Source organism: Rhipicephalus microplus, chromosome 1 (genome assembly GCF_043290135.1).
Source record: "Rhipicephalus microplus isolate Deutch F79 chromosome 1, USDA_Rmic, whole genome shotgun sequence".
Taxonomy (NCBI): domain Eukaryota; kingdom Metazoa; phylum Arthropoda; class Arachnida; order Ixodida; family Ixodidae; genus Rhipicephalus; species Rhipicephalus microplus.
Window position 1 is genome coordinate 265,510,442 of NC_134700.1, and position 26,865 is coordinate 265,537,306.

Here is a 26,865-nt window from a genome sequence, read left to right on the forward strand (position 1 = left end):
ATGATGCACGAATCGCACTACCAGAACCTGTCTCAGCAAAACGTGATTCCTCAGAATTTGCACACTCACGGACACCATGCTTACCAAGAGCAGCAGCCGAAGCTGGAGGCTGAACACCAGATCTACCGGAGTATTGCCATACCTCAACAGGGCTCGAAGTACGAGTTGTCAAAGTGGACCCGATCGCACAGATCGAAGATCGGCGAGGTATGTAATGCAGAATGTCGAAGTATGCGGTGAATATGTAGTCGAAACCCGACATTATCGAACTCAGCTAAATCAAATCATCATTTAAATTTGAACTATTACGATACAATGTGATCCCTTAACGACTATGCCTAGGGAAATCTGTGGCTACATCGTACAAAAATAGCCGTGTAACTCTTTATACGCCGAACTTCATGCAGGGCGAAGCTCCCCCCCAAAAGTTCGCTTTTCATCATTCCGAGGTACTTTCTTCTCGCATGCATTTGGGAAAGTTTTTTATTGACCTTTACGATGTATCGAACTTATTCCAGTGTTCTCGCGAGTTGGATATAGGTGAGTTCGTCTGAACAACAATGAACATGCTTTTATGTGCTAAGTCAACGCGGACACTGGAACGGTGAACATTGACAAAATTTGAGGGATGAATGGATGGATTGATGTGGCTGTACTCTTTAGATCGGGCGGCTGCTAACGCCACCTAGTCGTAATACTTAGTGAACAAACAACTCAATTTATCTTTTTTTCCCTTCAAATAGTGAAGTTGAGGAATGGTATTTTGCAGTGAAGTGTTTAATTTTCATTCGTATGAGGACGTGCTCAAGTAGCGCCAGCTATCGTCGGTAACAGTGGTGACCTGCCAAAAATGAGGGGAAAACAGGGAAGCAAACCATATCTGTCGAAAAACCAGTTACCAAAAAAATTTACTGCCGGTTCTATACAGCAGAAACTTACTTGATTATTCTAATAAAATTAGTGCCGCCGCACAAACCGCGTAACTTGGGGCTCCGTGTATTTCTAGTTGGCGGAGTTGAACTGTCTCGAGATGTCACGTCACACGCTTTGCAGTGAGATACCACTATTTTTACCAATTGTTCCAGTGGGCCACTGCTGCATATAACCGGTAGTTCTTTTTGTTAACTACAGTTCGTTTCGTCAAATATGTCTTTTTTTTTTTCGCCTATTTTCCATTCAGTTACGGCCGGACGTTCTTGCTGCCGCCAAGAGATGGCGTCGCATGAGACATTCCCGAAACTTGGCAATGAGAACATGCCGAACCTGCACAAGACAAGGCGATGTCCTTGCACTGCCTCGTAGTTTACGCCCTTTGGAGACTGCGTACGCAATTCGACTAGCTCAGCTAGGAACTCAATAGTGCCGTACGGGTATATGAAGTGAGCCCCTCCAGATTCACGTGAACCAGCTTGATTTATTTAGCGTGTGTGCTCTCATTTGAACTCGTGCGGTTGTTTCACTTCGCCTCCATTGAAATGCGATTGCCGTGGCCGAATATCGAACATGTCCTCGTAATTACCGGCACAGTAGCTGCTAAGTTACTAATGTGCACTGCTAGCGCTGGAACGCAGAATCATGCGGGAAGGCGCCACAGAATCATCCTGAAAGATGTCGCTCAGCCTAGCCTCGCGTGTGCCTTACTACACATGACACAATATTTATTTATTTATTTATTTATTTATTTATTTATTTATTTATTTATTTATTTATTTATTTAATGACACATGCTTCGAGGGTGATGTAAATGGTGCTAATGCAAAGAGACACACGTTGAAAATAAACTGCGAGATAGCATCAACAAATGCGTAACTTCATTGTACAGTAATGAATTAATGAATCAGAATAGTCTAGAGTGCTAGGATATGCAAAAACAATTTGCGTCCATCACAATATCTCTATTATAAATCAACTTAAAAAAGTAAAAAAAAAGCGATACGGTTCAATAACAACTAGTAAAAAAACGTACTGACTCATCCACCGAGCTTCTGGCATCATCCAGTTTAGACACACTTGACAGACAGAGCAAAACAAGCTCGTTTAAAATTCATGCACAACCTTCTGAACAACCGCTTCAACATAACTTCTTCCAATTACATCAACATCTCTAGATCTCGGATATCGCGTGATAAACACGATAAAAAGTTCACTAAATACTTTCGCAACTCCAACACATTCAAATACTTATTTTTTTTGCTACTGTAGTTAGGGACTGGAACCGCCTCGACGCAACAGTACCAAGCATAGAGTAATCATTATTTTTTTCTGACGCGATATTAAAATGGTCTCAATCATAAAAAAGTGGTTTATTTATGCGAATTGCCCTTTTGTTTTTGAATGGATTCTTAATGTTCAAGTAGATGGTATTAACATTGATTGTTTCGTTGTAAATACTAATGCTGTATTATAGAGAAAACATTTCTTTGTATGAAACGCAATTGTACTCTGCAATGTGTGTATTATGTTGCACACTCAGGTTCTAATGAGTATGCCCACCTTCTTCGGTCTCCAAATGAGACTGACAGTATACTAAAAACAAATAAAATAAATGAATAAATATAAGCAGATGTAGTGAAATTTTTCTGTTACACGACAGAGCTCAGGGCAAGGCGAGAAAGACGGTGCCTACCGTCCGTATAGTGTGGCACTGGTGCTGATGGCCATGGTGGTGTCTGCAATATTTGGCTCCATGCTCACTTTGCTGGCTTCTATGGCTAGCAGCAGTGGGAACGCGCCCGATCTCTCAACCGTTCCAGAATTGACCAAAGATTTTCCCGATTCTGGTCGAATCCACACAACACCATCAACCACTGCTCGCACCATTCCGCCGACAATGCCGCCCACTACTACGACAAGGACCACTACCACGACAACGCCCGCTACTACGACGATGTCTACTACTACAACCAGAGGTGCGTGTGCAAGTCGAAAGTCATGTGACATTACTTTCATGGTATCATAACGCATCATTACTGTTGCCCCAGTTTTTTATTGCAAACGCCTCTTTTGACGTGACTGTGTATCGAGACGGTGTCTACTAAAATTGATTGACGTCATTTCCGTCACAGAACTGACGTCAGTAAACGTGTACGTGGGTTGCTCAAACGACAGTTTGGTGAAAAAAAAAAAAACTGGCACGGTTACCGGACCGGGGAATGAACCATCGATGTTTAAGGTCGTCATGCCGGTCCAATAGCAAATTGCACTTCTTCGCTAGTTGTGTTTCTTAACGTATACAAAAGATATGAAATTGCACTCCCCATGGATACGTTTAAATTTCGCGTAATGAATAATTCCCATAAAAGATCAAACATAACGTTTTTTTTTGCTATGCTTCGCCTTGATTCTGTCAGCGTCCTCCCCATGTTCGCTTCCTTGACTAAACTAAGTGAAACCATCGTACGTAAATGTGTCTGCTTAATAATTCACGCTAAGATAAAACATGACGAACTCGCCGCTCGAGTTTGCGGGTGCTGGTTTCTACAGTCTGCCCTGAAAAAGGGCAGGTGTCCAAGAAGACGGTAGCTTAAAGAGATGAATAATTTGTGAACCCAGGGTGTCTCTGGCGCCGACGTTTATAAATTTGGACTTGTATTCTTCGAGGCTGCAATTGTGTGCCTGCTTTGAGTCACTCAAGACGAGGAGCCCCTAAAATTTAGTCCAGTAGTATTGACAACGTACTTCATCACAGAGAATCGGTGAGAGTTGTTCTGTGAGCAAATCTGAATGAGCTGTCGAACTCTTCAGCGTTGAACGCAAAGCAACTTTTTTTCGTTTTGTTAGCTGTTGGCTATAATTTAGCAATTATTAGCTGGGCTTCGTAATATCATGTTAGCTTGTGTATGTAATTCTCACTACTGCGATGCTTATATTGAAAATTTTCGCCCTCACTTGAGAAAGTGCTCTTTTCGCCAAATCAGAAATGTTGCGCACCGTGGAGGTTCAGCATGTCGTTTTGAGCTTGATTCATTATTAACTTCTAGTGGCTTTCTAAGTAAAGCATTTAGTTCCTCCATGCTAGCTATTGCTTGATTCTGACCAAAATCTCCTTGGTGAATACGTCTGCAGCCGTGAAGCTGTCGTTCAAGACATTCACAGCTGGCAAGCTGTACTACCGCTCCGCCCACGTGGACAACGACCGAGGGCACCTCTTCGTTGGAGCGATGTACGTGGATAGCGCTTTGTAATAGCCGCTATTCCTTAGGATTAGCAGCCTAAAATACGTAACTACGCTGATTAGAAAATTATTTTTGACAGTGGAGTTTTGCTAGCTTACACATATTTACCAGGAGGCATACATTATAAGAGAAAAAAAATCATCTGACTTTTTGCGATGCTTGACTTCCTTAAACGGCAACTCCGGTGATTTTTCTAGGTCAATGGATCTCAATTAATTTCGCTGGATACGTTCTCTTGTTCATCTCCGTCATTTGTGCAAAATTACAGGCTTGAGAGATGCGCTGATTGCTTGCAAATGAACTTGAAAGACTGTTTCGAGAAGGTCGCCTTGTTTTCCAGAATTATTGGCAACACTGTCTGTGTGACGTCATGTTTGGCATGTCAACAGAAGTGACGCAGCCGATGGCATGCCTACTTTGGCCGTTACAGCGGTTATTGTGCTAGCCACAAGGCGACAGTGGCGGTGTTCGGCACGGGTGTAACACGAGAAAGCTTTCTTCCTTCCTTTGTGGTGTTAAGCCAGTGCTTCGCATGTCTGGCTTTCACAGTTTTCATACTCCGCGCCGGGGGGACCAGTATCCGGCGGCCTCCGGTTCTTACCAAATAGTACGTCATACGCAGACTGGGGACCCGGTCGGGTTTCGGATTGTGTATTGCATCTTTTTGCTTATTAAAAATTATTTTCAAATTTCCTGTGCATTTCAGCTATTAGCCTCGTGACCAGAGTGTCTCAGGAATATGGAAACACCGTTACCTTGACATGGTAGAAAAATCGCCGGAGTTGGCCTTTAAAGAATGACTCCCTTTAAAGACTAACGTGGACTCTCTGTGGAAGAGTATTCATTATACTCTCGTGAGAGAGCCGTGGGACCCAAAAGAAAGATTACACATTTCCTTAAAGAGAATGGCATAGGGAGGCAAATCGGGACTCTCCGTCAAGAGTAATGCATGCTCGTTCTTTTATTTTTCTTGCTTTCTTTTGAAAGTGTGCGTGTTGGACAGCGTCTCTGGCGGCGATGTTTTTTAATAATATGTTCGACTCGGGTGCCAACAGTAACTTCAAAAACTTAATTAAGTTGCAGTGAATTGTATGTAAATGTATTTGAATATAGTACAAATATTCTGAATCCAAAATAGTATCTCATTCAAGTACAGTACATTGAGAAAAAAAGGAGTCTTTCTTCAGTTGGAAAACACTTGCAATATACGTTTTTTTTGGGGGGGGGGGGAATTCATAAAGTTCAACAAAACAGTCCGCCGGCAAAAAAAAAAAAGAGAGAGAGAGACTTCATTGGTCGTGCGCTGTACTACGACGTAATACAGAGTCGGTCTCGTCAATTTTACATGTTCACAAACCTGGGCCAGCTGGCTTGGTAATGTGCTATTTTGCTAAATTATTGGATTATCTGTCTAAGTATTTTAACTCATGAGCCCGAAATTTCCGAAATGTGTTTAAGCTACATCAATGCTGTTTTTTTCTTTTATAGTACTTTCAAGATAACAAGGTTCTTTGAAAAATATTTACCATAGAATAAATTTAGTGGCGTGCTAATTAGCTACAAGTTTAGTTCAACCAAACGCGCTTCGTATCGCGACTAGCTTATAACCGACCTGGCGTTGATGAGTCATTACGGAGACTTATTTTTGATGATCATTGGAATAAAAGAAGAAAAAGAGGAACTTTTACTAAGTGCAAACAAATGTCAATGACCTTCCAGTATTTTCGGGAAAGTGTACAAATTAAATTATTTCGCTCTTCGACAAATCCGCAACAGAAAGCTGCAGTGAATAGTCTTTTAGTGGTTTATCGTCTCTCTTGCACGAATTGAGTAGTTTAGTGCGTAACGGTGGATCTCTGTAGCAATTGATATTTCAGATCTTTTACGGCGATATTATTGCATAATCATTTCAGTGAAATGGAAAAGTATACGTGGCTAACATTTCCTATGGCGTAACAAAAAGAAAATACGACTGGCGTGCAACTGTGCACCAAAGTATAGTGCATTTTTTTATATATCACCTTTTTCTGTTTGTGGTGGCAACTTTTATAGTTTTTCTCTCTGTGTTTTTAAGTGTTTCTCAGTCCTTTCACAACTTTAGGGCATAATCTTTAGACGTACGAATTAATTGAAATTAAAATTCAACCTTATCAATTTTAACTGCAGATATGAACAAATTCTCACGCTATTGTATCTTGCTTGAATACGAAGCTGATAGGACGCCTCACTACGTTTGCAGGGAACATTTGTTCAAGCTCAGTCTCGATGACATAAGCGGTCAGCCACTGCAGGTAAGTGGTCTCACTGGTAGCTGTGCACAAAAATTCTGAGAACAAGTTTAATTATTAGAACAATAGCGTTTTGTTTGATGTGTGTTTTGTGTGCTTCCGGTATTGCGGCTGCCTTTGTGCCAGCCGGAAATTCGACGCTTCGACTGTTCCTTGTCTGTACGAAATCAGAATATGGCATGTTCACTGCGTCCAAAATGAAATGTATTAAATTATAATGAGCGTAGTGGGACGGACTCCAGGCTCGAGTTATAGAGATGTACTTGCAAGCTTGAGAGATTTGTATGAGGGCGATAGTTTTTTGCAGTGTACGGAGTTGAAAAAAAAGTGACCATCATATCCACAAAGTGAGTGATGTTAGAGGAGCCTGCTCGGAGGTGCACAGGGAAGTTGGTGAGACGATTTCTCTAGGTAGGCTTGTTAACGAGCCGGCGCATGATGTGTGCGTCGAAAGCAACCTTATAGGGCAAGTTCCCCGGTCGGTATTGCACTTTGTTGACCATGTCGATCGGCACGTTAACCAACTGTCCCTTTAACAAGTTTATGTCATACTGTCCGCTGCTTTGAGTCAAATGCCTAACGCTCATAATTGTTAGACGTTGAGCTATCAGGCGTTCTTCAACGGGGTTGAGAGCAAGCAGGGAGGGTGCTAGGGAGGATATCGGTACCCTTACTTAACACTCATCGTAAGAACTTGTCACGCGTTGCCATGCCTACGAAACGACGAGAACGAAGTGGGCGTAGTCGCGAGGAGGCGAGCGCGTGGGCCATCAAAAACGAATGCTTTAGGGGGAGGGGGGGGAGCGACGCGCCATCTAGTGAGAATTGTTGGAATCACCGGAGAGGCCACCGGAGCGGCGACCGGAGAAGTGCACACTGGCAAGACTGCTGTACACGCCGGCGGTCGCCGGACGAGGCGCGAGCATAAGAAGCTTACCGAGCAAGTTCCTAGAATTCACTTGAAATTGTGGGACCCGCTACTCTTGCCGAGGCAAGAACCAATAAGTACTCCTGTATGATTGCTGTTGAAACATCTTTAATAACTTGGTGTGCACAATTCGTCTTCATTCCTTGGTTTTGCGAATGGACAATATTATACCCCTCTTTGTACCTAATGTGATATAAACACAAGCGACTTTGCACAGCTTTCCATGCAACGAAACGTTGAGTAACGTGTACCAATTAAGCATGGAATCTAAACCGCGAACATTTTAGTTTCTTAAATGTTTATCATTGAGCAACTGGTTTTGCTATTACCTCCGGCACCAGGATTTGTGAGTTTTCGTTGACGAATATATTTACAGGTTTCAATTTTTACAATCGTTATTTCTCGTGGATCTTTAAGAATTGAGTGAATACAACGCATGTACAGAATAAGTGTGTACGGAGTGTTTTAAGCTTGATCTGAAGGGTATGCAATGAAAATAAAATGAAAAATGTTGCCATACAGATGCGCGGAATAAAGCTTGTCCTCGTCGTCTCCCCCCCTTTTTTTTGTCTGAGTTGGGTATTTCATGCTCTTTCAGCATCAAGAACCAACTAGGCCATCACAGTATTCATTAGCTTAAGCCTAAGATCTCCACTAAACACATTTATTTTACGAACACCCTTTGCGCAGATGCTTCATCTGCCTGCCCCTCAAGAAAGCATTCAAAACTGCACAGCATTTGGAGGTGGTAAGGTAAGCGCTATATATAGCTCAACCTGTCAAACTGATATAGTTTCGTGCTATATAAGGAACATTAGCGGGAAACAGGCACTCGGTATTTGTTATTAGGCAGCAACACGGCTAAAAATAATCGAATTGCGATCAACGTCGAATGGTCTACTGTGTGGTTTGACATAAAAAAAAGAATCATTGAAACTAGGGATGCAGTTAGCTGCAGCCCAGAAGAAGACAAGTCCGCTTGTCGAAACATCGGCCCCAGCTACAATCCATGTTCCAAGGATTTTTAATCACTACACGATTCCATTTTCCCCATAACTTCTACCATACATGTAATATGACAGCGGCTTATTGGGTTTCATGGCGACTGGTACTGCAATTTATCAATCATGGAGGCTTGATTTGGATATGAGCTGCCATATATATTCGAAGCCAACTTATGCAATTCTGTAGCTGTATTTCGCACAGCCATCGGCAAACGTGAGGTGAATCCTGACGAGAACTTGTGCCCATAGTATCCCGTTCTCGGATATTTCTCGTACTACATTACTCGCGAGCATGACGCCGGCTTTCATGTTGTGTCACGCAAAGGCGCGGGACCTTTCGCACACTTCGATCATTGACGATGGGCGCAGTTGGGCAAAGACGTGGACTGCCGCAACCACATCCGCGAGGTGCTACCGATACGCGACGGGAGCACGCTGTACGTCTGCGGCACAAACTCCAGATCGCCCACCGACTGGCAAGTGCGGGTGAGTATCTGTCCGGCGAGGGGGGTGAGAGGACGTGGTACTTACGCCAGTCATGAAGACGTATACAGCAGCGCGAACAGCCAGCCTTGCACTGTCAGGCGACACCTTGCGGCAGTTGCGGGCTTTGACGTGGAGTGTCGAGGAGCATGCTAACCTGCGTTGTACGAGTCACAATAGAGAGTTTTAGTACAGCATACGCTGCGTACGTGGCGGCGTTGCGTACGTAAGGACGCCACGTTCTGCGTAGTGCGCATGCGCAGACCGCAACGCGCACGTATCGCGTTACGTACGCAGCCGCTACGTACGCACGCATGAGATGCGTGCGTGCGTACGTATGAGCTGATCGCCCCGCTCTCGAACAAGTTCGCGACAGCACGAGACTTCGTTTTGCAAAATGGCGGCATGGAAGGCAAGCACCGACCGGCTCTGTGGCTTAAAATATGGCCATTATCTGGCTATAACACTTGGATTGGCTCACATTGGCTGTCAACAACACGTGCTTCTATTTTGATCTACCACATGACGCAACACGCTTCACGCTCGTTACGTACGCGGGTACTACGGCGTACTAAAAGCCGATTGGTGGCAAACAACGCCACGTAACTCAAGGCGCTTGCGTGATGCGTACGTAGCACCATTCCGCAGTACTAAAACTCTCTATTGTTGAAAGGCGTGCTTGTTTAACGGAAGACGCACGCTCCCATAGGGCGTTTTCGGCGTCTCGATTTTGAAGGACGACGCGTTTCGACTGATAGCACGCGCGCTGCCAGTCGAACACTTACGAATGCTTCTCAGATGAGTGCTTAACAATATTATGATGATTTACGGGGTACACCACAGTGTCATGGGCACCTTGCAGGTGTGTTTGTAGTAGCCGCCCGTAAGAGTTTACAACGAATTCTAGAAAGGCCACCCTTCCTGTTTTCGCTATGAAAGTGATGTGTGTGCCTGGCGTTTTTCACTCATGGCTGACGTGTGCATCTACGACTTGACACGTTTCATCCTCTGCAGGCTTCAGACTTGACGCTGGTTCCAGCGGCAGAGCGGGTGTTCATCACCGGAAGCAACGAGACCGGGAAGGCGGAAGGACGCTGCTCGTACTTCGTCTCCGACAACAATCCGTCGCTGTGGCTCGGTTTGTGAATACTATGTTCCTCAATCGTGTGTGTTCAATCGCAGGTGCAGAGATCGCTCACAGAACACCAAAGCGAAACTTGGATGAAGAGCTAACAAGAAGATTATGGCGCGCACGATAACCCGATCAATAAGGAGGCAGGTGGAATACAACTTACGGTTCACTAACGGAGCGCAAGTGCTATAATTTATTAGATGTATCACTTTTATAATGTAATGGGCCACACAAGAACACCATTGAGGACGTCGTGGAGAAGCTCGACAATTATTGTAATATTAGTGAAGAAATTTTGTTTCAACAGTTCCTCTACACGACGTGTCAAGAAAAATCGAATTGTTATTCCGCATAGACAGTTTCAGTCCTCTATACCGTGCTGCATCGGAATACCATGCTCTATTGGAAGTAATTGCTGCTAAGCCCAAGGACGCGAGCTCGATTCCAGGCTGTGGTAGCCGAATTTTAATAGGGGGCGAAATGCGGGGACGCCCACGTACTTTTGCTTATGGACATGGTTTTAGGGAAGCGCTGGTGATGAAAGTTAATCCAGGGTCCACTAATCCAACGTCCCTCGTAATTATACTGTAATTCACCAGATTGATGTATTACATGGCAACATTATTTCACGAACAACCGCCATATAGATTATGTAGAGACACTCACTTCTGATCGCTTTGTCGTAACAATATATATCAGGCTAGAACTTTCCACGTGTCATAAGTTCACCAGCTCACTCGAATGCTAATTGAACTCTGAAAATATATTGTTCAATCTATAAGGAACCATGAAATAGTTATCCAAATGATACTTTTTATAAACAGCAGCAAATATGGCGTAGCCACAGCCTGAAGAAAACCCCTTTGGAAGCCTTTCTGAGGCCCATATAGTTTCATAATATCTATTTTATTGCACGTAGACGACGCACCTTTGTCTAGTGTCTCGTCCGTTGTGGCCTTGTGGCGCTTGAGAAACGGCAGGAGCGCCATCTACCGCTCGGCAGTCCCGAACGTCGACCCAAACAAGCCGGCATATTCTTTCCTGCTGACGGATCCCGCCGATACGGCCAAATTCAACGGTGAGCGAGGGAGGCGGCTGCCTACTGCTCTCGTTTTAAAAAGTCACGTGGTATCGTACCATTTGTCGCAAGGCACCCTATTTTTCTTCTAAGTGAACTGACTTCAAGCTTTTTGAACCTCACGTGACTTTGCACTGCTTTCTGGATTGGCTCACTTTTGATTAAAAAACGATCTTAGGTGATGACGTAAACATGTGACGTCACGTTGTGACGCCTTATGGCTGTCATGACGACGTCACATAATCGCAACGCGTGACGTCATGATGACGTCGTATGGGGACGTCATCACATGGTGATTAATTGCATCACTCTTGTTAACGTCGTTGCCACCGCTACGGTCACTTTTTGCGTTTGGTGAGGCACGTACCCACCCATGGGTGTGTGTCACTGTCTGGCGGGAAGTGTTTGATGACGTAGGTGACGGAATCGTGACATTATTCATGTCTTGACCAGCGCATCATATTGTTACGGGTAATTTATTTATTAATCTATTTACAACACACAGAACTCGACAAGCATAATGACGCCAGTCCAGCATCAAACGAGAACTCACTTTGTCCTCCTCTTTCATGCAGCCGCGTTTAGCGGCTGTTCGTCAAACCATCTTATCCTCCTATGCTAATTTTGGTTCACGCCAAAGTAAAGGGGTCACCACGAGAGCACCCAAACGTAAGCCACTAGATAGATAGACACGCTGAAAGTCACTGAAGTTCACACTAAGAAATGCTTCGCATTTAATACAGATACAAGCGCATAAGACTGGGAGGTGCGCTTGTCCCCGTGCGATTAGTACGCGCTCATATCTCGGGTATATCACGAGTCACCAATTCGCCCATTCAGCCATTCTTATAAAGTGAGACTCGATCTCTGGCTCGCTCGGACCACGGTTCTCGCAGTGCCCAACGCCGTGGCTGCCCTGTCCACCGCTTCTCACGCGTACTTCGTGTACCGCGAGGACGCTGCAGAGCGCCAGGCGTGTGGGGTCCATGTCGCGTCGGCTCTTGGGCGTGTTTGCAAGGTAGGTCGTTAATGAGCACGCCCTTAATGCGCGTCCACATTTAGCCATTACCATCTGTGATGTTCATTCATTCATTCATTCATTCATTCATTCATTCATTCATTCATTCATTCATTCATTCATTCATTTTTATTTACTTAAAGACTCCCGAGAGGGTACTACACAAGGCGTAAGTTACCATACAGTCGGTAGTGTTGTCACGATTGTCAGTGTAAGGTTACATTTGAAATGCCATGCATGAGCCCCGCCGCGGTGGTCTAGTGGCTAAGGTACTCGGCTGCTGACCCGCAGGGCGCGGGTTCAAATCCCGGCTGCGGCGGCTGCATTTCCGATGGAGGCGGAAATGTTGTAGGCCCGTGTGCTCAGATTTGGGTGCACGTTAAAGAACCCCAGGTGGTCTAAATTTCCGGAGCCCTCCACTACGGCGTCTCTCATAATCATATAGTGGTTTTGGGACGTTAAACCCCACATATCAATCAAATGCCATGCATGAAGCAAGATGGGCAGGTGATTGTGGCGATATCGTGGAAAAGGGCGTTCCTGCTGCTCTGAAAACAAAAACAAACAGAGACAGAAAATGTTTTATTGGTGGATGTTTGCTTGGGAAGTAAAAACAGCGCAAAAATATAGACAAAAACAGAGGAATAGAAGACCAATCAAGTTTAGTTGCGAGTTCAGCGTGGTGTCGTCTCTTCCTCTGTCCTTGTCTATATTTTTGCGCAGTTTTTACTTCCCAAGAATAAACCACCAACTAGCCCAACTTTCGCTATTATTGATGGGTGTTATTGCTACATAACTGTATGATTGTAAGTCGTGAAGATTTCTGCTCTCTACAACGAAGTTATTGCCGATTACACGTTGTGAAACGAAACGAAAAAAAAAAGATGTCATGCCTTAAAGGGCCCCTCACACGGGCTCTGAAAATACGGAAAATAAGCGTTTTATCCTCTCTTGGCGTTTCGTGTCCTTTTGGTGCAGTTTGCCGATAGAGGCGGAAATTTGGGTGCACGTTAAAGAACCCCAGGTGGTCGAAATTTCCCGAGCCCTCAACTATGGCGTCTCTCATAATTATAAGGTGGTTTTGGTACGTTAACCCCCACATAGCAATCAATTCATGCAGTTCGTGACACATGAAGGATGGTTCATCTGACGTCATTACAGTGTATACATATAGGTATATACTCTATCGATCTATATACGCGAAATATCAGTTGTAAATTGCCTCTTTCACTGCTTCAATTGCAATTCCGCCACCCTCCCTTTCTTACTGGTCTCGCAGTATCGTGTGCGATAAAGTTGATTTCCTTTCATTCTGCGTGTTCCCGACTGCACCAGCGAAGATAAGAGCGTGTAGGCGACAAGCGTGAAATCCTGATGGGATGAAATTAGACGACGTAAACCACCGGGGAAGAATAGGCGAAAGGAAAGAGTGCCATATCGCAACTAACTGCATTCTCGCTATATACCCACCATGTCACGAACGCGCAACAACACACCGTACATCACATCGCATAATCGGACACTCTCAATGAACGGGCTATTTCAGAAACCTTAGTGCACGTGCTATTTCAGAAAAAGTCAGTGTCAGCACTAAGCGTTGGGCGTGTTAGGCTCAACGAATAGTGCTGGCGAGGAGGAGGTGTCGCCTGTGGGAAGGGTAACGAAGGCGAAAACGAAACCATTCCCCGTCTTCGAAGGCGGAACCAGTCTTGTTCCGTACTACACCGAAAAATTCCCAATCAGACACATGAAAATTCCCTATTTCGGATATTCTTTCCTGCGAACGTTCACGCAATTCCCCGCAAAATTTCCTGCACAACAGTAATAATTGGCGCCTCCATCCAGCACACACTATATAATTACACGCGTCTCACGTACTGGCGACGTTTGAAATCATGACTAGCCCCTCCACAGCCGCACAACAAAGGCATGACTTTGTTGATTCATATACTGTTAGTACAGTGCACATTATGGGCTTCAAGTCTAACACCACTATAGTGAACTAGAAATCGTCCGCGTAAATATCGGAAACAAATTTAGAAGGCTTTGCTTGCGTGGTGCATGCGTCAGAACCGATTACAGCGGATGAAGGCGCATTGTGACCACTAAATATAGGTCGTTCGAGGAGAATTTATCCATTCCTGAAATTTCCTGCAATATCAAGAACATTCCCTTTTTCCCTTTGGCTCAAAATTGCAGGAAAAAAATTGCCCGAAAAAGGGAAAATTCCCTACACGGAACATCACTGGGCGCGACACGTGTTTGGGGCTTTTTCAGTTTCAACTTGAACGGGTTCCAACTTGAAAAGGCCCTTTCTTCGTGCTTAAGTGATCTCTTTCGAAACGTCTCCCGAATCTGAACCGACTTAATCGTTTATATACACGATTTTCAATTCGGCGTTTCCTTTTTGTAATTTCTTTTGAGAGCAGAACGACCTTGGTGGCGACCCCGGAACGAGGAGCAGAGTTTCGCGTTGGACGTCGTTCATGAAGGTTCGCCTTGTTTGCACCGATTACGCCAAGAAGACTGAAACCGCCAGAAGGAATTTCACGTTTGACGAAATACGTGAGTGTATTCTTGCAATCGCGCGAGGTTTTGTGTTTTTCTTGGAGGTAATATACTTTGCATATATTGATGAGAATGAATGTGTCGATGCTTACGACCAATGCAGATATCGATAGAGCAATTGATCAATCGCCTATCGAACATACTCAGGAAAAAAAAAAGAACTTAAGGTCATATTGCTGGTGGCGGAACATTGCTCTGGCGGAACATGGGAGAGGCATTTGTCCTGCAGTGGACGTAGTCAGGCTGATGATGATGATGCTGGTGTCGCGCATCCAGAAAAATAACGTAAGCAAAACAGAGTTAAAGTGTAATATAACGAAGTCAGTAAAATAGGCAATTTCCTAACATCGAGAGAAAGAGAAACAACTTTATTAATGGCATAGCAAGGTCGGTGAATTCAATTTGCCGGTTGTTCGAAGGGTGGTGGCCAAAAGCGTGCCACGACCACACCAGCCCAGTTAATTCCTTCTGCCTGAAGGCGGTAGTCAGCTGACGACAGGAGCGACTCCCACGCCTCCAGGGAGGAAGCTGGCAGTATTGTTTTCTTTGTGCAGGGGCAGGGGAGGGGGGGGGGGTCCTTTTGAATTCCCACAAAATGTTATTTTGGGTAGCCTTCACGCAGCTGCAAAGTCGGCAGTTTGGTTGAATCTCTTCCGTATAAATTTTAAACAGCCGATGAGGGTTGGGAAAATCATTTGTTTCGATTTGCTTCTAGGTCGTAGCCTGCTCCCTTGACATATCTGCACGCGGGGCTGCGTATGTCTTGCGGTTCTCTCGGTAACACGCTGTAATTTCGTTATACGTGGTGATCCCTTCCGGCGAGAAGTCCGGGGTGGAGAAGTCCACGTCCCGGGTGATTAAACCTCGGTCTACGCGGTGGGCCGTCTCATTCCCTGGATCACCTGCTAGAGCAGGCGTCCATACAAGTAGCACTTCATTGTTTCGTTTCTTAATTTTGATAATGTTGGCCGCGATTGGCCCAACACAGCCCATCATAAAAGTTGTGAGTGCCCTTTCCGAATCACCCAAGACGAAATTAGTAGTTGGTATTGAGGTTGCCAATGCGATGGCGGCATCTTCTCTCTAATGCTGAGTTTGTTTTTACGGTGGCTGCAGTAAGTGCTCCTTTTGAGGTCACCGCGCAACAGTCTCTCGCCTGTCAAGCGGGTGTCAACATACAGACCGTTTGGGCGATCCTGAATTTTTTTCCAGGTTTTGTGCCTTTGCCTTTCGTCTCTCGTCATGAATTTCTGCCAACATATTTTCGGGCAGGCCTTTAATTACAGTGTCTGCACGAATTGCCGCTGGTAGGGATATGCTGTTGGGCGTGCAACTATATATAGGGCGTCTTTCGGGACGGTTGAGTATGTGCAAGCCTACCTTGGTTCTTGAGAGCCTTTCTTACTGAGCTGTTAGGTGCCCTTCGATTAGCTCCTCCACCATGTGATAAATGCCAAGACGCAGTGGATTTATTCCTCAGTGTGCAGTGGCTTTGTGGGCTTGCGTATCTGGGGAGTCCTAGAGCACGTTTATATAATTGTCTAATTAGGAAGTTTAACTTTTTCACATCCCCTTTCTTGAGATGATGTAGGGGAGCGAGTAGGTGACTCCTCTGATTACAAAAGCACGGATTAACTTGAATAGGTTGAATTCGTTCATTCCTTGATTTTTAGTTGGCACTTTACTTAGGAACTTAGTCGTTTTCTGTACGGTTTCCTGTAATTTGTTTAAAGTGTTATGCTGGATTAGCATTGTGCGAACAGTGGGGACAATGTTTACATTTACTGAGATATTTATCGCCGAGTGCGCTTCCCTGTAGGGGTCATCCTTCTTGTTTTTGGTTCTGATTAGTAAGAGCTCGGATCTGTTGGGAGAACAACTAAGGCACAATTTATGTACGTTCTGCTGCACAGTGTCAGCAGCTGTTAGCAATGCGTCGCAGATTTGCTCATTTGAGCCTGTGCAGGTCCATATATATGGTAATATCATCAGCATACAGTGAGTACCTAATGTGGGGGATCTGATCCAAGAGAGCGGACAAGCTACGCATGGTAATGTTAAAAAGGAACGTGGATAACACGGCTTGTTGCGAGGGTGATTTTGTCGCTTTTGACGTCGCCGGGTGTTCAGCCATGCGTTCATGCAGAAAAATTCTGATATAAGTGTAACTGCGACAGCCGACGTTCATTTGGGCCCGGTTGTCAAGTACAGCAGCATGGGGCATATTACCAAATGCGTTATTGATATCCAGGCCCAAAATGGTCATGGTAACCGCTGTGTGTCTCGGATTTATTACATCATATTGAAGCTATAAACTTGTCAATAACTGCTACCGAAATGGGGGGTAGCTGGTCATTCGGCTCCGCATAAGCTGTTAGCCGTCGTAGAATTGCGTGTTCCTTCACTATCCCCGAGGCTGAGGTAAGGGCGATAGGCTGAAGATTATCCAGACTAAGTGTCTTGCCCGGCTTAGAAATAAAGATTACTCGAGCAAGTTTCCAACTTGGAGCTAGTGTCCCAGGCACCCAATGTTGGTTAATAATGTCAGTAATTACTTTTTTAGACCTATCGCCTAGGTTACGTAGTATTTTGTTGGCAATCAAATCATCTCCTGGGGCAACCGTTGTACGAATACTAATAAAAAAAGCACGTGCTTCCACCTCAGTGATGTCTCAATCTAGCTCATGGTTAGAATTTCCAAAGCATATATATATTCAGGCATTCGTAAAGAGTGTATACCTAAAGGTTTAAATACCTGTTTTTCAGTTGTTGCACTAGTTTCTGGTTGATGTCCATGTATTTTTAATTTAGCTGATGCATTTTATTGCGCGACTTGCTTAAAGTCTGCTCAGGGTCCTATGAGTGCCTAAAGAGCTGCTAGGTGTTTTTATTTCTTAGCTGACCGTTGAGCTTGTCGCATATCTGATGCCATTGTGTTTGCCTAAATTTATTTGAATACTCCTCAATGTCCCTTTTGATTTGTTCTAGTGGTCGTTTCAAGTTTCGATTGTGCTTTTGGCGGAGCCATCGGCGATGTAAGCTATAGCTTGCGCTTCCCACAGGTGTACAAACTTAGAGTCTGGGACGGGGCCGTCCCGCTCTATTGGGGTTTTGCAAGTACCAAGTTTAGCATCATTAGTGAGATAGATAGTCTACTCGTTGAGATCTTCGATAGTGGTGGTTGAGCGCTTGTCTCTCAGGAATCGAAAGACATCCCGTTTCGTGTGTTTATTAGTGAATTTTGTTCTTTTGCTCAGCGTTTTCCCACGTAACTGCGTTAGCGTGTTTAACAAGTGTAAAGTCGGGGATTGTGTTGCAACTTAAGCTATATATTCCCAACCGTGGTTGGTCGGTCGGGGAGAGGGACTAGGGTGAAGCCCAAGTCTTTAATAGTTTCCCATAGTTTAGTGCCCTTGTAGTCATATTTGGGGTAGCCTCTTTCGGTATGCTTGGCATTAAAGTCACCGAATAACGCGTTCGATGTTATTCTAAGGTCGTAGGTTCGATTCCTGCTCACGGCTGGTTATTTTTCATCCACTTTTCTTTCTGCTTATTTACATTCCATTGGTTCTAATAACTTCCCCTGTACATTCCTTGGCATTACTGTCTGTTAGATCTCATTAATATCGTGTTAAAACACAGAAAAACGAGCCCTTAGGTATACACTTCTTTCCCATATATATATATATATATATATATATATATATATATATATATATATATATATATATATATATATATATATATATATATATATATATATATATATATATATATATATATATATAGCCTGAGATCCGCCGACCACGGCTTGATAGTACGCTTGTCAAAAAGTGCTATTCACTGCGTTCGAACGTCACGCGGGAAACCGACAGAGACGCAGGTTCAAGGTTCTGTGGTAATATAGGATAAGCGCTCGCAAAACAAGCGTACAACTCACAGCTCAGCCGTATGACAGGTGGACAGAGCGGAAGTTTCACTTTATCGCCTCGGTCTTCCTTGAAGGCAGCACTGAATGTTCGTCGCATTTAATCCACATATGACATGTTTCGTTGTGTTGAAGTTCAAAATACGTGGCGATCTATATAGACATTAAGTTGAGAAGAGTGAGATACTTCGTTATAGTGATAATTTCCTTGTATTGAAGTAGGTTGTATCGAATCTTAAGTGAAGCCACAAGATCATCGTGTTCCCATGATGTCATTACAACGACAAGATTATTTTTAAACAATTACCATTTTAAACATTCCAGCAAGCTACTCAGTGGGCATGGTACGGGGAATAATAGATGTAATAGTTAGCTTGACAATAAATGTTCCGGCTAAATGTAAATCAGAAATTCAATTTTAAAACCTCCTGCGAGAAATATTAGCTCGCTCAGCAGCTCAACTTGTACAGGAATCAGCCTTCACTTTTCTGTGCACATTTCCATGCTTCCCTACATTATTAATTTTTACAGCTTAATAAAGACACATATTTTAGTGGCTACTGGCTGGAAATAAAAGTTATCGTTCAGGTTTTCTTTTTACGTTTGTTGGTCTTCCAGCGATACACTGGGCTGTCTGACACGTGGTGACATTTTCCAAATTCAGGAGATGCTCAGGCGGAAAAATTGCCGGCCATGCAGGCCAGGCTAACCCCGCCTGCTGCAACACCACCACCACGACCACCACCACCACCACCATCTTTTTAAGTCAGAGTGAATATATTGGCGTTAACCACCTGGTGATTAATGCCTCTGCCATCGAATACGCGCTCAGTCTTGCTAACGCTGAGTACTGCGTGACGACTAATTGAGTTTCCGTTTCAATTAGGATTGATTGATTGATTGATATGTGGGGTTTAACGTCCAAGAACCACCATGTGAATGAGAGACGCCCTAGTGGAGGGCTCCAGAAATGTCGACCACCTGGGGTTCTTTGACGTGCGGCCGAATCTGAGCACACTTGGATTAGGAACAAAATGATTGACTAGTTCAACAAGTTTCGTTGCCATCAATTACTGTCCGTTTGTTTCACCAGGGTTAATTACCTCGTATGAGAATGGCAGACTAGGATACTCTATAAATATGGCGGCATGATTTCCTTCCCACTCGCGTCGGCGTTCGTCTGAGCTTTCATTCATTGCTTGAGCTCACGTCTCAAGTAGAAGACTTGACCGATCTCGATAATGTATAGAGTACGACAAAAACACATTTATGGGGGCCCGCATTGCTGAAAAGTGCAGGGCATCATGGTAGCCGAATTTACTAATGATAGAGGTGTGAGCAAAGGTTGGCTGTTACCTGAGCGATGAGCAGTGATAAGAGAAGTGGCGGCTGCAAATATTTGCTACAGAGTATTCATTTCATTGCCGAACAGCGTCGTGTTCTGTAAAATCTTGTTAAATGTCTTCACTTACTGCGACTTAACGTGCGAGTTTGCACGTTAAGAAACCTCATCTGCTCGTAACGTATCGAAACCGGCCACTATAATCATAATTTTGTTTCGGAATATATGATACCTCAGGAATTATTAAATGGCTTCGTGAGTGTGTGTATATGTTTTTTTAATTGATGCCTGGAAACTGCAGATGCGTCCGACTGGCTACCCGACCTGGAAGGCGGCGTGCTTTTGGGTGCCTTCGTTACGTTTAAGTAAGTAGCTCATGCGGATTCATTGAGTAATCGCTTTTTATTAGGAATCGCTGAATGTTTTGGATAGTGCTATCTACAATTAAAAGTGACAAAGAACAGGAATAATAATGGTTGAATTTCTAAATGGTATGCGCATCTGTAAACAAGAGATCGGAAGTTGACTGTATATAGAGTGCAGCATCTGAGATAATTACTCAGTATTTCACCATGAACCTTTTATTCATAGCGGGCTAAATTACTTCATACGCGGGCGTTGTTAGCAAGTATTAGTAGTAAAACTAGCAGGTACTGGTAGCAGGTACTACTAGTAGTTGGGCTAGTTGGTGCGTGGTGCAAAAAAAAAAAAAAATCAGACGATGCAAACTACCAAGAAGAATATAGGCGGAAGGAAAGAGCGCAAGTCGCAACTTTCTCGTTGCAAGGTTGTCGCAGTATGTACATCATGTCACTAGGTGGTGGTGGTGGTGGTGGTAGTGCAAAGGCGGGGTTATCCTGGCCTAAACGGCCGGCACGTGACACATCACAATGATCGGCCACTCCCAATGCAAGTGCTAGATAAAATCTTTCAAAAAAAAAATTGAAACTCAGCTGATCGCAGCACTACCGACGTATCGCTGATAATATTCTTTTTTTCCCACTGATGTGGTAGTTCTACTAGCATCTCTCACCCAATCACCTCCTTGCTTCTACCAGGTATGGCGACATTGGCAAATCTCGCCTCTCATCCACACGCAGTTTGCTGCATGGGCCAATGTGCCGAAAGATTTTTCTTGATCGAGAGATCATGCTCCCTCACTCGATCGTTTACGCTTTGACGGGTTCGCTCAACGTAAACCATTCCACAGGAGAGTGGAATTTTCTAGATTATTTTCTTCGCGCGGCTGACGTGCCTCGCATGCCTCTTACCAAACGGGGTAGGCGCGGGTCTTCTTTAAATCTGTGGACACAAGCCCAACACTTTTTTTTTTTTGGTGTGGAAAACACGCGCACACAAAAAAGGCAGTAGTTGTCCCGTACGCCCATTAGGTCGCACACGACCTTAAAAAGGTGGCTAATAGGTACATAGTACCTGTATGAGGTGTTTTCTGCGCCAAGGAAGCGGTCGGGCCTGTCGCCACAGATTTTAAGAGGACCCGTGCCCCTGCCCCATGTGGTAAGCTGCATGTGACGTGTGATGGGAGTGATACATGAAATTCCGCTCTCCAGACCAGCCGATGCGTAAATGATCGAATGACGGAGCATGCATTATCCTTCGATCAAAAACAATCTTTCAGCACATTTGCCTATGCATTGCAGCGTATGCAGATGTGAGACAAGATTTGCTGACATCACCATTCTTGGCAGAAGCAAGGATATTGGTTAGGCTGCAATTAGCTGAGTTCCACTTTTTGAAAGGTTTCTTTAACTAGCGTTTGCATTGAGAGTGGCCTCTTGTGATGTGACGAGTGGTGTGTTATTGCGGATGTGGGGCATGGACATGGTGCATATGTTTATATATGCACCAAGAATAAAAGTAGTGGCTCGTGACGCACTTTCATTTCGCCTATTCTTCTTTGTAATTTGCTTCGTCTAGTTTTCCTATAGGTATTAATAGCCTGAAAGTAACGGACGTAAGAGAAATTCTTAGCTCCTAATCAGCATTCTGCTCGTACGTACCCTGGGCAAATGTTCACAGAAGCCTCTTGCAGTGGCATCGTTCTTAACAGAATCTCCCCGCGAATGCACGGACACCTTACATATAACTATCCAATTCGAACTGACCAGTGGTAAAGACGTGCTTATGAATTAAAAGCATCTTAAACACGGCTTCAGGGCCAGTTATCATAAAACCATGATGTCGTAAGCAGTCAATTTCGATGGGCCGGCCGGTCGGATTCGCCAAGACCAGCACTGGGATTCGCAGGAATTTAATAGAAATCAAAACTTCCATGTAATGAACATTAGGAAATAATGGAGTTTGGAGGCCCAATCGACAAAGCTTTAGCTTTTCGTAGTTGCCATTTCCAATCGGCCAATTACATCCGCTAATCATATACTCAACATAGACATTAGTTGACGCTTTCTTTTTGAAGTAGATTTAGCGTGAGAGGTTTGATTGAGCGCGTGAGTGGGGCTCGGACTTCACCGCCGATGCTTCTGCAGTCACGGCCATCCGGACTCTGCCGTGTGTGCCTTCCGGCTGGAAGACATCGAGCGCGCATTCAACGGCAGCAGCTTCTACGAGCTGAGCTTTTCCAGGAGCTCGCTGAGCAGGATCGTCAAGCCCAGCAGTGCAGCGTACCCGGGCACCGGTTCTGCCTGCGTGTCGGACTCTCGCACGCTGCCGCCGGCGGGACCCGACTTCTTGGCGTCGCACCCGCTGCTCGCCGTGCCACCGAAAGAGCGTCACGAACGACCGTTTTTCGCTCTCCCTGGCGTCGCCTTCAGCGGTGTCACTGCCTTCGTTCTGAACGAGGCCTGGGGTTCCTGGATAGTATGTTATGTGGCCACCGGTAAGTGTGCTATGTGGCCAACACGTTCGCGTTTCAGTACATGCTAACACTTGCCGATTATGCGTGTTGTGTGTCACATTCTTTGTCAGCGGCACGAATGTAGGGGGAAATGAAGGGTTCACTTTTCTTCGTTAAACACAACCCTAATGACAGTCAGCAGACGATGAAGCCAAGGAAGGTGTAATGCTGCTAAAAGTAAACATTTTAATGTATTGTGTGACTTTATACAAATGGGAAGGAATTGAAGCAGACAAAAAGACGCACACAAAAGCCATATAGCGATGATAAAACAGGAACCACGTGCGCTTCTGTGGTCCCTGTCTTATCCGCGATATGTCTTCATTGTACGTAACAAACCAAGTAGCCCGAAAGTCTTTTTTTCTTGGGCTACTTTGTGTGCGCGTAACGTGATCGGGCATGAAGGTACGTGTTTGGTCCGATAAACATCGTAGTTGCGAGCAGCCACGATGGTGAAGTGGTTTCTGTGCCCGGCGGCTGAAGGAAAGGAGACGTGTGTGATCACTGCCGTGGTCACACATTTACCGGAGGCGAAGTGATGTAGTGTGGCGTCTACTGTGCGATCAGTTACACCAAATGTTAGCATCAGGAAAAAAAAAAACCATAGTCGACTCAGAGAAGTACAGCGTTATGTTCAACGTGATAATCATTTTAATTGGTGAAACTGCGCTCACCGATACTACCAACATTTCTCTCGACATTTCCGAACGTGGCAATCAAATATTTATCGCACCACACTCGAGACACTATATAAGATATAAGAAAGCTGTCACGTTATGTTTTCTTGCTTCGTGGAAACTGCGACATGAAAGAGCTGTTGTCATTGGGGAAGCAGTTAACGGCCGTGGATATCAGCGAATTATACAATATCAAAGTATATCAGAGTATTGAGAATGTCTCGTGAACGAGAATGGCTTTAGTTATTGAAACACATAACTGATGGTTGATATTGAAATATTTCTGGACAATGCGTTATTGAGATCGCGAAACTTGTTCAGCGATCGAGCACACTGTGATGCCTTATCAGCTGACGTGGCTCATTTATACTGCAGTGAGTAAATCCAAGCGCAAGTCGTAGAAGCAGGCTATCAGCATTTCTTAGATGCTAGATTATTCAAGTGTCACTTGCTCCCCCAAATTACTCTGCACACAATTACAGCAGTTATCATGGCAGTTTATTAAGTGCGTAACAGGCATAGATTGCAAGACAAATCTATTAACTACCCTTTCAAAAGCCATATCTGGAGAGGTTTTGTAAATTCGTTTTCTGATATATTCCCGATGAATTTCTTTTCAATAGAACTTTTGTCAGTTATATATAACTGACAAGCATGCGCGATTATCGTAAGCCTGCGTTCTCAACTTGTAGCGACCGGCTTGGTGATGAAGATAGCCGAGGAAGTCGTCGCCGAGGGCCAGACTCCGGTTCCGGCTGAACTGGTGGACGCGTTCAATACCACAGTGGAACCGATACGCAAAATGCTGGTCTCGAAAAAGGTACGGCTAAGAGAACGTTGTGCCTTGAATACACCGTCGCATTGAACTATATGCTGACCAACCACGACAGCAATAGCCCAATCTGACAGCGGATTGACGCTGCACAGCTGGCTGACGGCTGAGTGATTTTTGTTTTCCACACTGCTGTTTTTTGAAGCGTAGCCGTGTTAGGTGAAATTCAGGTCGACGTTGAGCAAACCATGACTTCGTTTATGCAGCGAGCGTAGAGGCGAAGATTAGCGGGGCGGCAATAGTTTAGAACGGTTCAGCAGGGGCGTAGACAAATATTTTCTCGGAGCGGAAGGTTCAATTATACTTTATGTATGTTCATGCGTGCGACTGTATGTGTGCGTGTACATGACATGTACATATATGCAAGCAAAATTGAAAAAAAAGTCAGAAAAAGCTTTTGACCTCTTTACCTCCCCCCCCCCCCCCCCCCCACCGCACCCCCAAGCTAGACCCGGGTACGTTCAGTAGTGATAATGTAAGATTTCCCCCCTCTATGCGTGTTTGTGTGGCTGTGTGACTGTTATGAATCTGCGAGGATGATGGTGCTGTATAGGTACATTCACGTGACGCAAGAATGCCGTACATTCCAACTGTGTGCTACCATACGCAAGTAAAATATATATTGAATTGATATATCGACGGTGCACTACGCATTTAGGTTCACCCAGAAAGTTTACAAGTGGCATGATTGTTATTCCAAAGAGCAGTAGATACCTTTATGAGAGCAGATATTGCTCGTCAATCGTGTAGTTCTGAGCAGCGAAAGTTCTGCAGTCGAGTGCAAACAGAAATTGTAACATGGGATCGGCTGTGCTTGCGAGCAGCATATTTTGCCATATAATTCGTCGCGTCTTGAAGCTGCCGTATAGGAGCCATCAAGGTAGCCATTTCTTATTGAGTGGGACCTTACATGCAACTTTGTGTAACCACCTCGCGAAATGCGGATATTTATTGCGGTTCTATTGCAGAGTCATGATGTTATGAGTTGAAAGACCTGGCAACTGAAAGACCTGGTAGCGTTGTTCGCAGGAAGAGTAGTAGCAGTAGAAGTAGTAGAAAACTTTATTATGCACATAATTTAGACAGGCTAGAACTCCAGTGCCCCGATGAAATATACAGGGTAAAGAGCGAAGTCTGTCTGCCCCTATTCTAGGGCTCCACTGGCGCGAGCCATTCGTTCACCTCTGTGGATCAGTCGCAGCTGATCCACCAGGGCTGGGCTAGACAGCAGCGCCTCCCATTCCTCCCATGTTCCATTGGTGTCGTGTTCTTCGTCGTGCTCTGCACCCTCTGACGTGAGGTGAAAGAGTGTTGGGGTGGCTCCACACCACGGGCATATATCTCTGTATGCCGTGGGGTAGATCAGGTGAAGGATGTGCAGATTTATGTAAGTGCTATAGTCTGTATTCTTCTTAGCGTTGTTGCCTCCACAGCGCTGAGCTTGCTATGAGGACGTGAATAGAGCTGCCTATTTTCCCTGTAGTACTTTAGAATCGTTGTGAAACCAAGGGTCCAGGGATGTAGGGTAATCTATTGCATTGTCTTGAGTGGCTCGATGATTTGTGAAGCCTCGAGCCACCTCGTCCGCGTGCAGGTTCCCTGTCACGCACTCGTGCCCTGGTGCCCAAGTCACAGTCTGTACGTATTTACTGTGGGATCCCATTTTGTCCCAACCAATATACGGAGCGCCTGTGCTTGAATTTTGCCAATTTTTCCCTTTAGTTAGTTTCTGAAAGCTTTTTGCGAATCTGTTATGATTGTTAATGGAGCGTTTCGCGTCCATCCCTCTTTTATTGCGAATGCTATGGCAACCTCTTCTGCTTGTGTTGTCGACGCCTGATCTATTGAAGCGCAGGCTGTAATTTTCCCTCTTCGGTCGAGTGAACATGATAGCTGGTGACTAACCAGATAAATTTGATTGGTATTTGGTGTTTAACGTCCCAAAACCAGCATACGATTATGAGAGACACCGTAGGTGAGGGCTTCGGAAATTTCGACCACCTGGGGTTCTTTAACGTGTACACAAATATGAGCACATGGGCATACAACATTTTCGCCTCCATTGAAAATGCAGCCGCCGCTCATATTGGGGTGCACTTTAAAGAACCCCAGGTGGTCGAAATTTCCGGAGCCCTCCACTACGGCGCCTCTCATAATCATATGGTGGTTTTGGGACGTTAAACCCCACATATCAATCAATCAATCAATCCATCAATCAATTCTGGTTGACGTCTTCGTCTTTTTATTCAGCAGTCCACTTATGATAAAATAAACTATATTATTTCAGTCCAGTGGTAGAATCCGCGCGTATAAGAGCAACGACTGGTGAAAACACTGCACCAAGATGTTCGCGCTTTTGCCACTCGCAGCACCGGAGCCTGTACGTGTTCTCGGACGACGACGTTCGCCAGTACCGCATAGACGACTGCGAGGGGCGTTACTTGGAGTGCACAGCCTGCGTGCGGGACCCATTTTGTGGTTGGGACGCCACCCGTTGCCGTCGCCACGTTGACGGGTGCGTGTCCTTTCTATAGTGG

General features: G+C 44.8%; 1 protein-coding gene across 1 annotated transcript; it reads left to right on the forward strand.

The window, feature by feature from the left end:
* Nucleotides 1–26,862, forward strand: LOC142767273 (semaphorin-2A-like). The gene is made up of 11 exons (XM_075868622.1): nucleotides 1–207; nucleotides 2,716–2,909; nucleotides 6,415–6,466; nucleotides 8,082–8,144; nucleotides 8,765–8,881; nucleotides 9,893–10,016; nucleotides 11,985–12,065; nucleotides 20,246–20,309; nucleotides 22,452–22,801; nucleotides 24,189–24,316; nucleotides 26,698–26,862. Exons 1-11 carry the CDS (start codon nucleotides 1–3, stop codon nucleotides 26,860–26,862), a joined length of 1,545 nt encoding a protein of 514 aa, XP_075724737.1.
* Nucleotides 26,863–26,865: the final 3 nt, after the last annotated feature.

Excerpts from the sequence above, each read along its gene's own strand:
- LOC142767273 (XM_075868622.1), top strand. The coding sequence starts at position 1 with ATGATGCACGAATCGCACTACCAGAACCTGTCTCAGCAAAACGTGATT. Across the intron at positions 208-2,715 it reads ACAGATCGAAGATCGGCGAG|CAGCAGTGGGAACGCGCCCG; the intron begins GTATGTAATGCA and ends TTCTATGGCTAG. Across the intron at positions 22,802-24,188 it reads AGTATGTTATGTGGCCACCG|CGACCGGCTTGGTGATGAAG; the intron begins GTAAGTGTGCTA and ends CTCAACTTGTAG.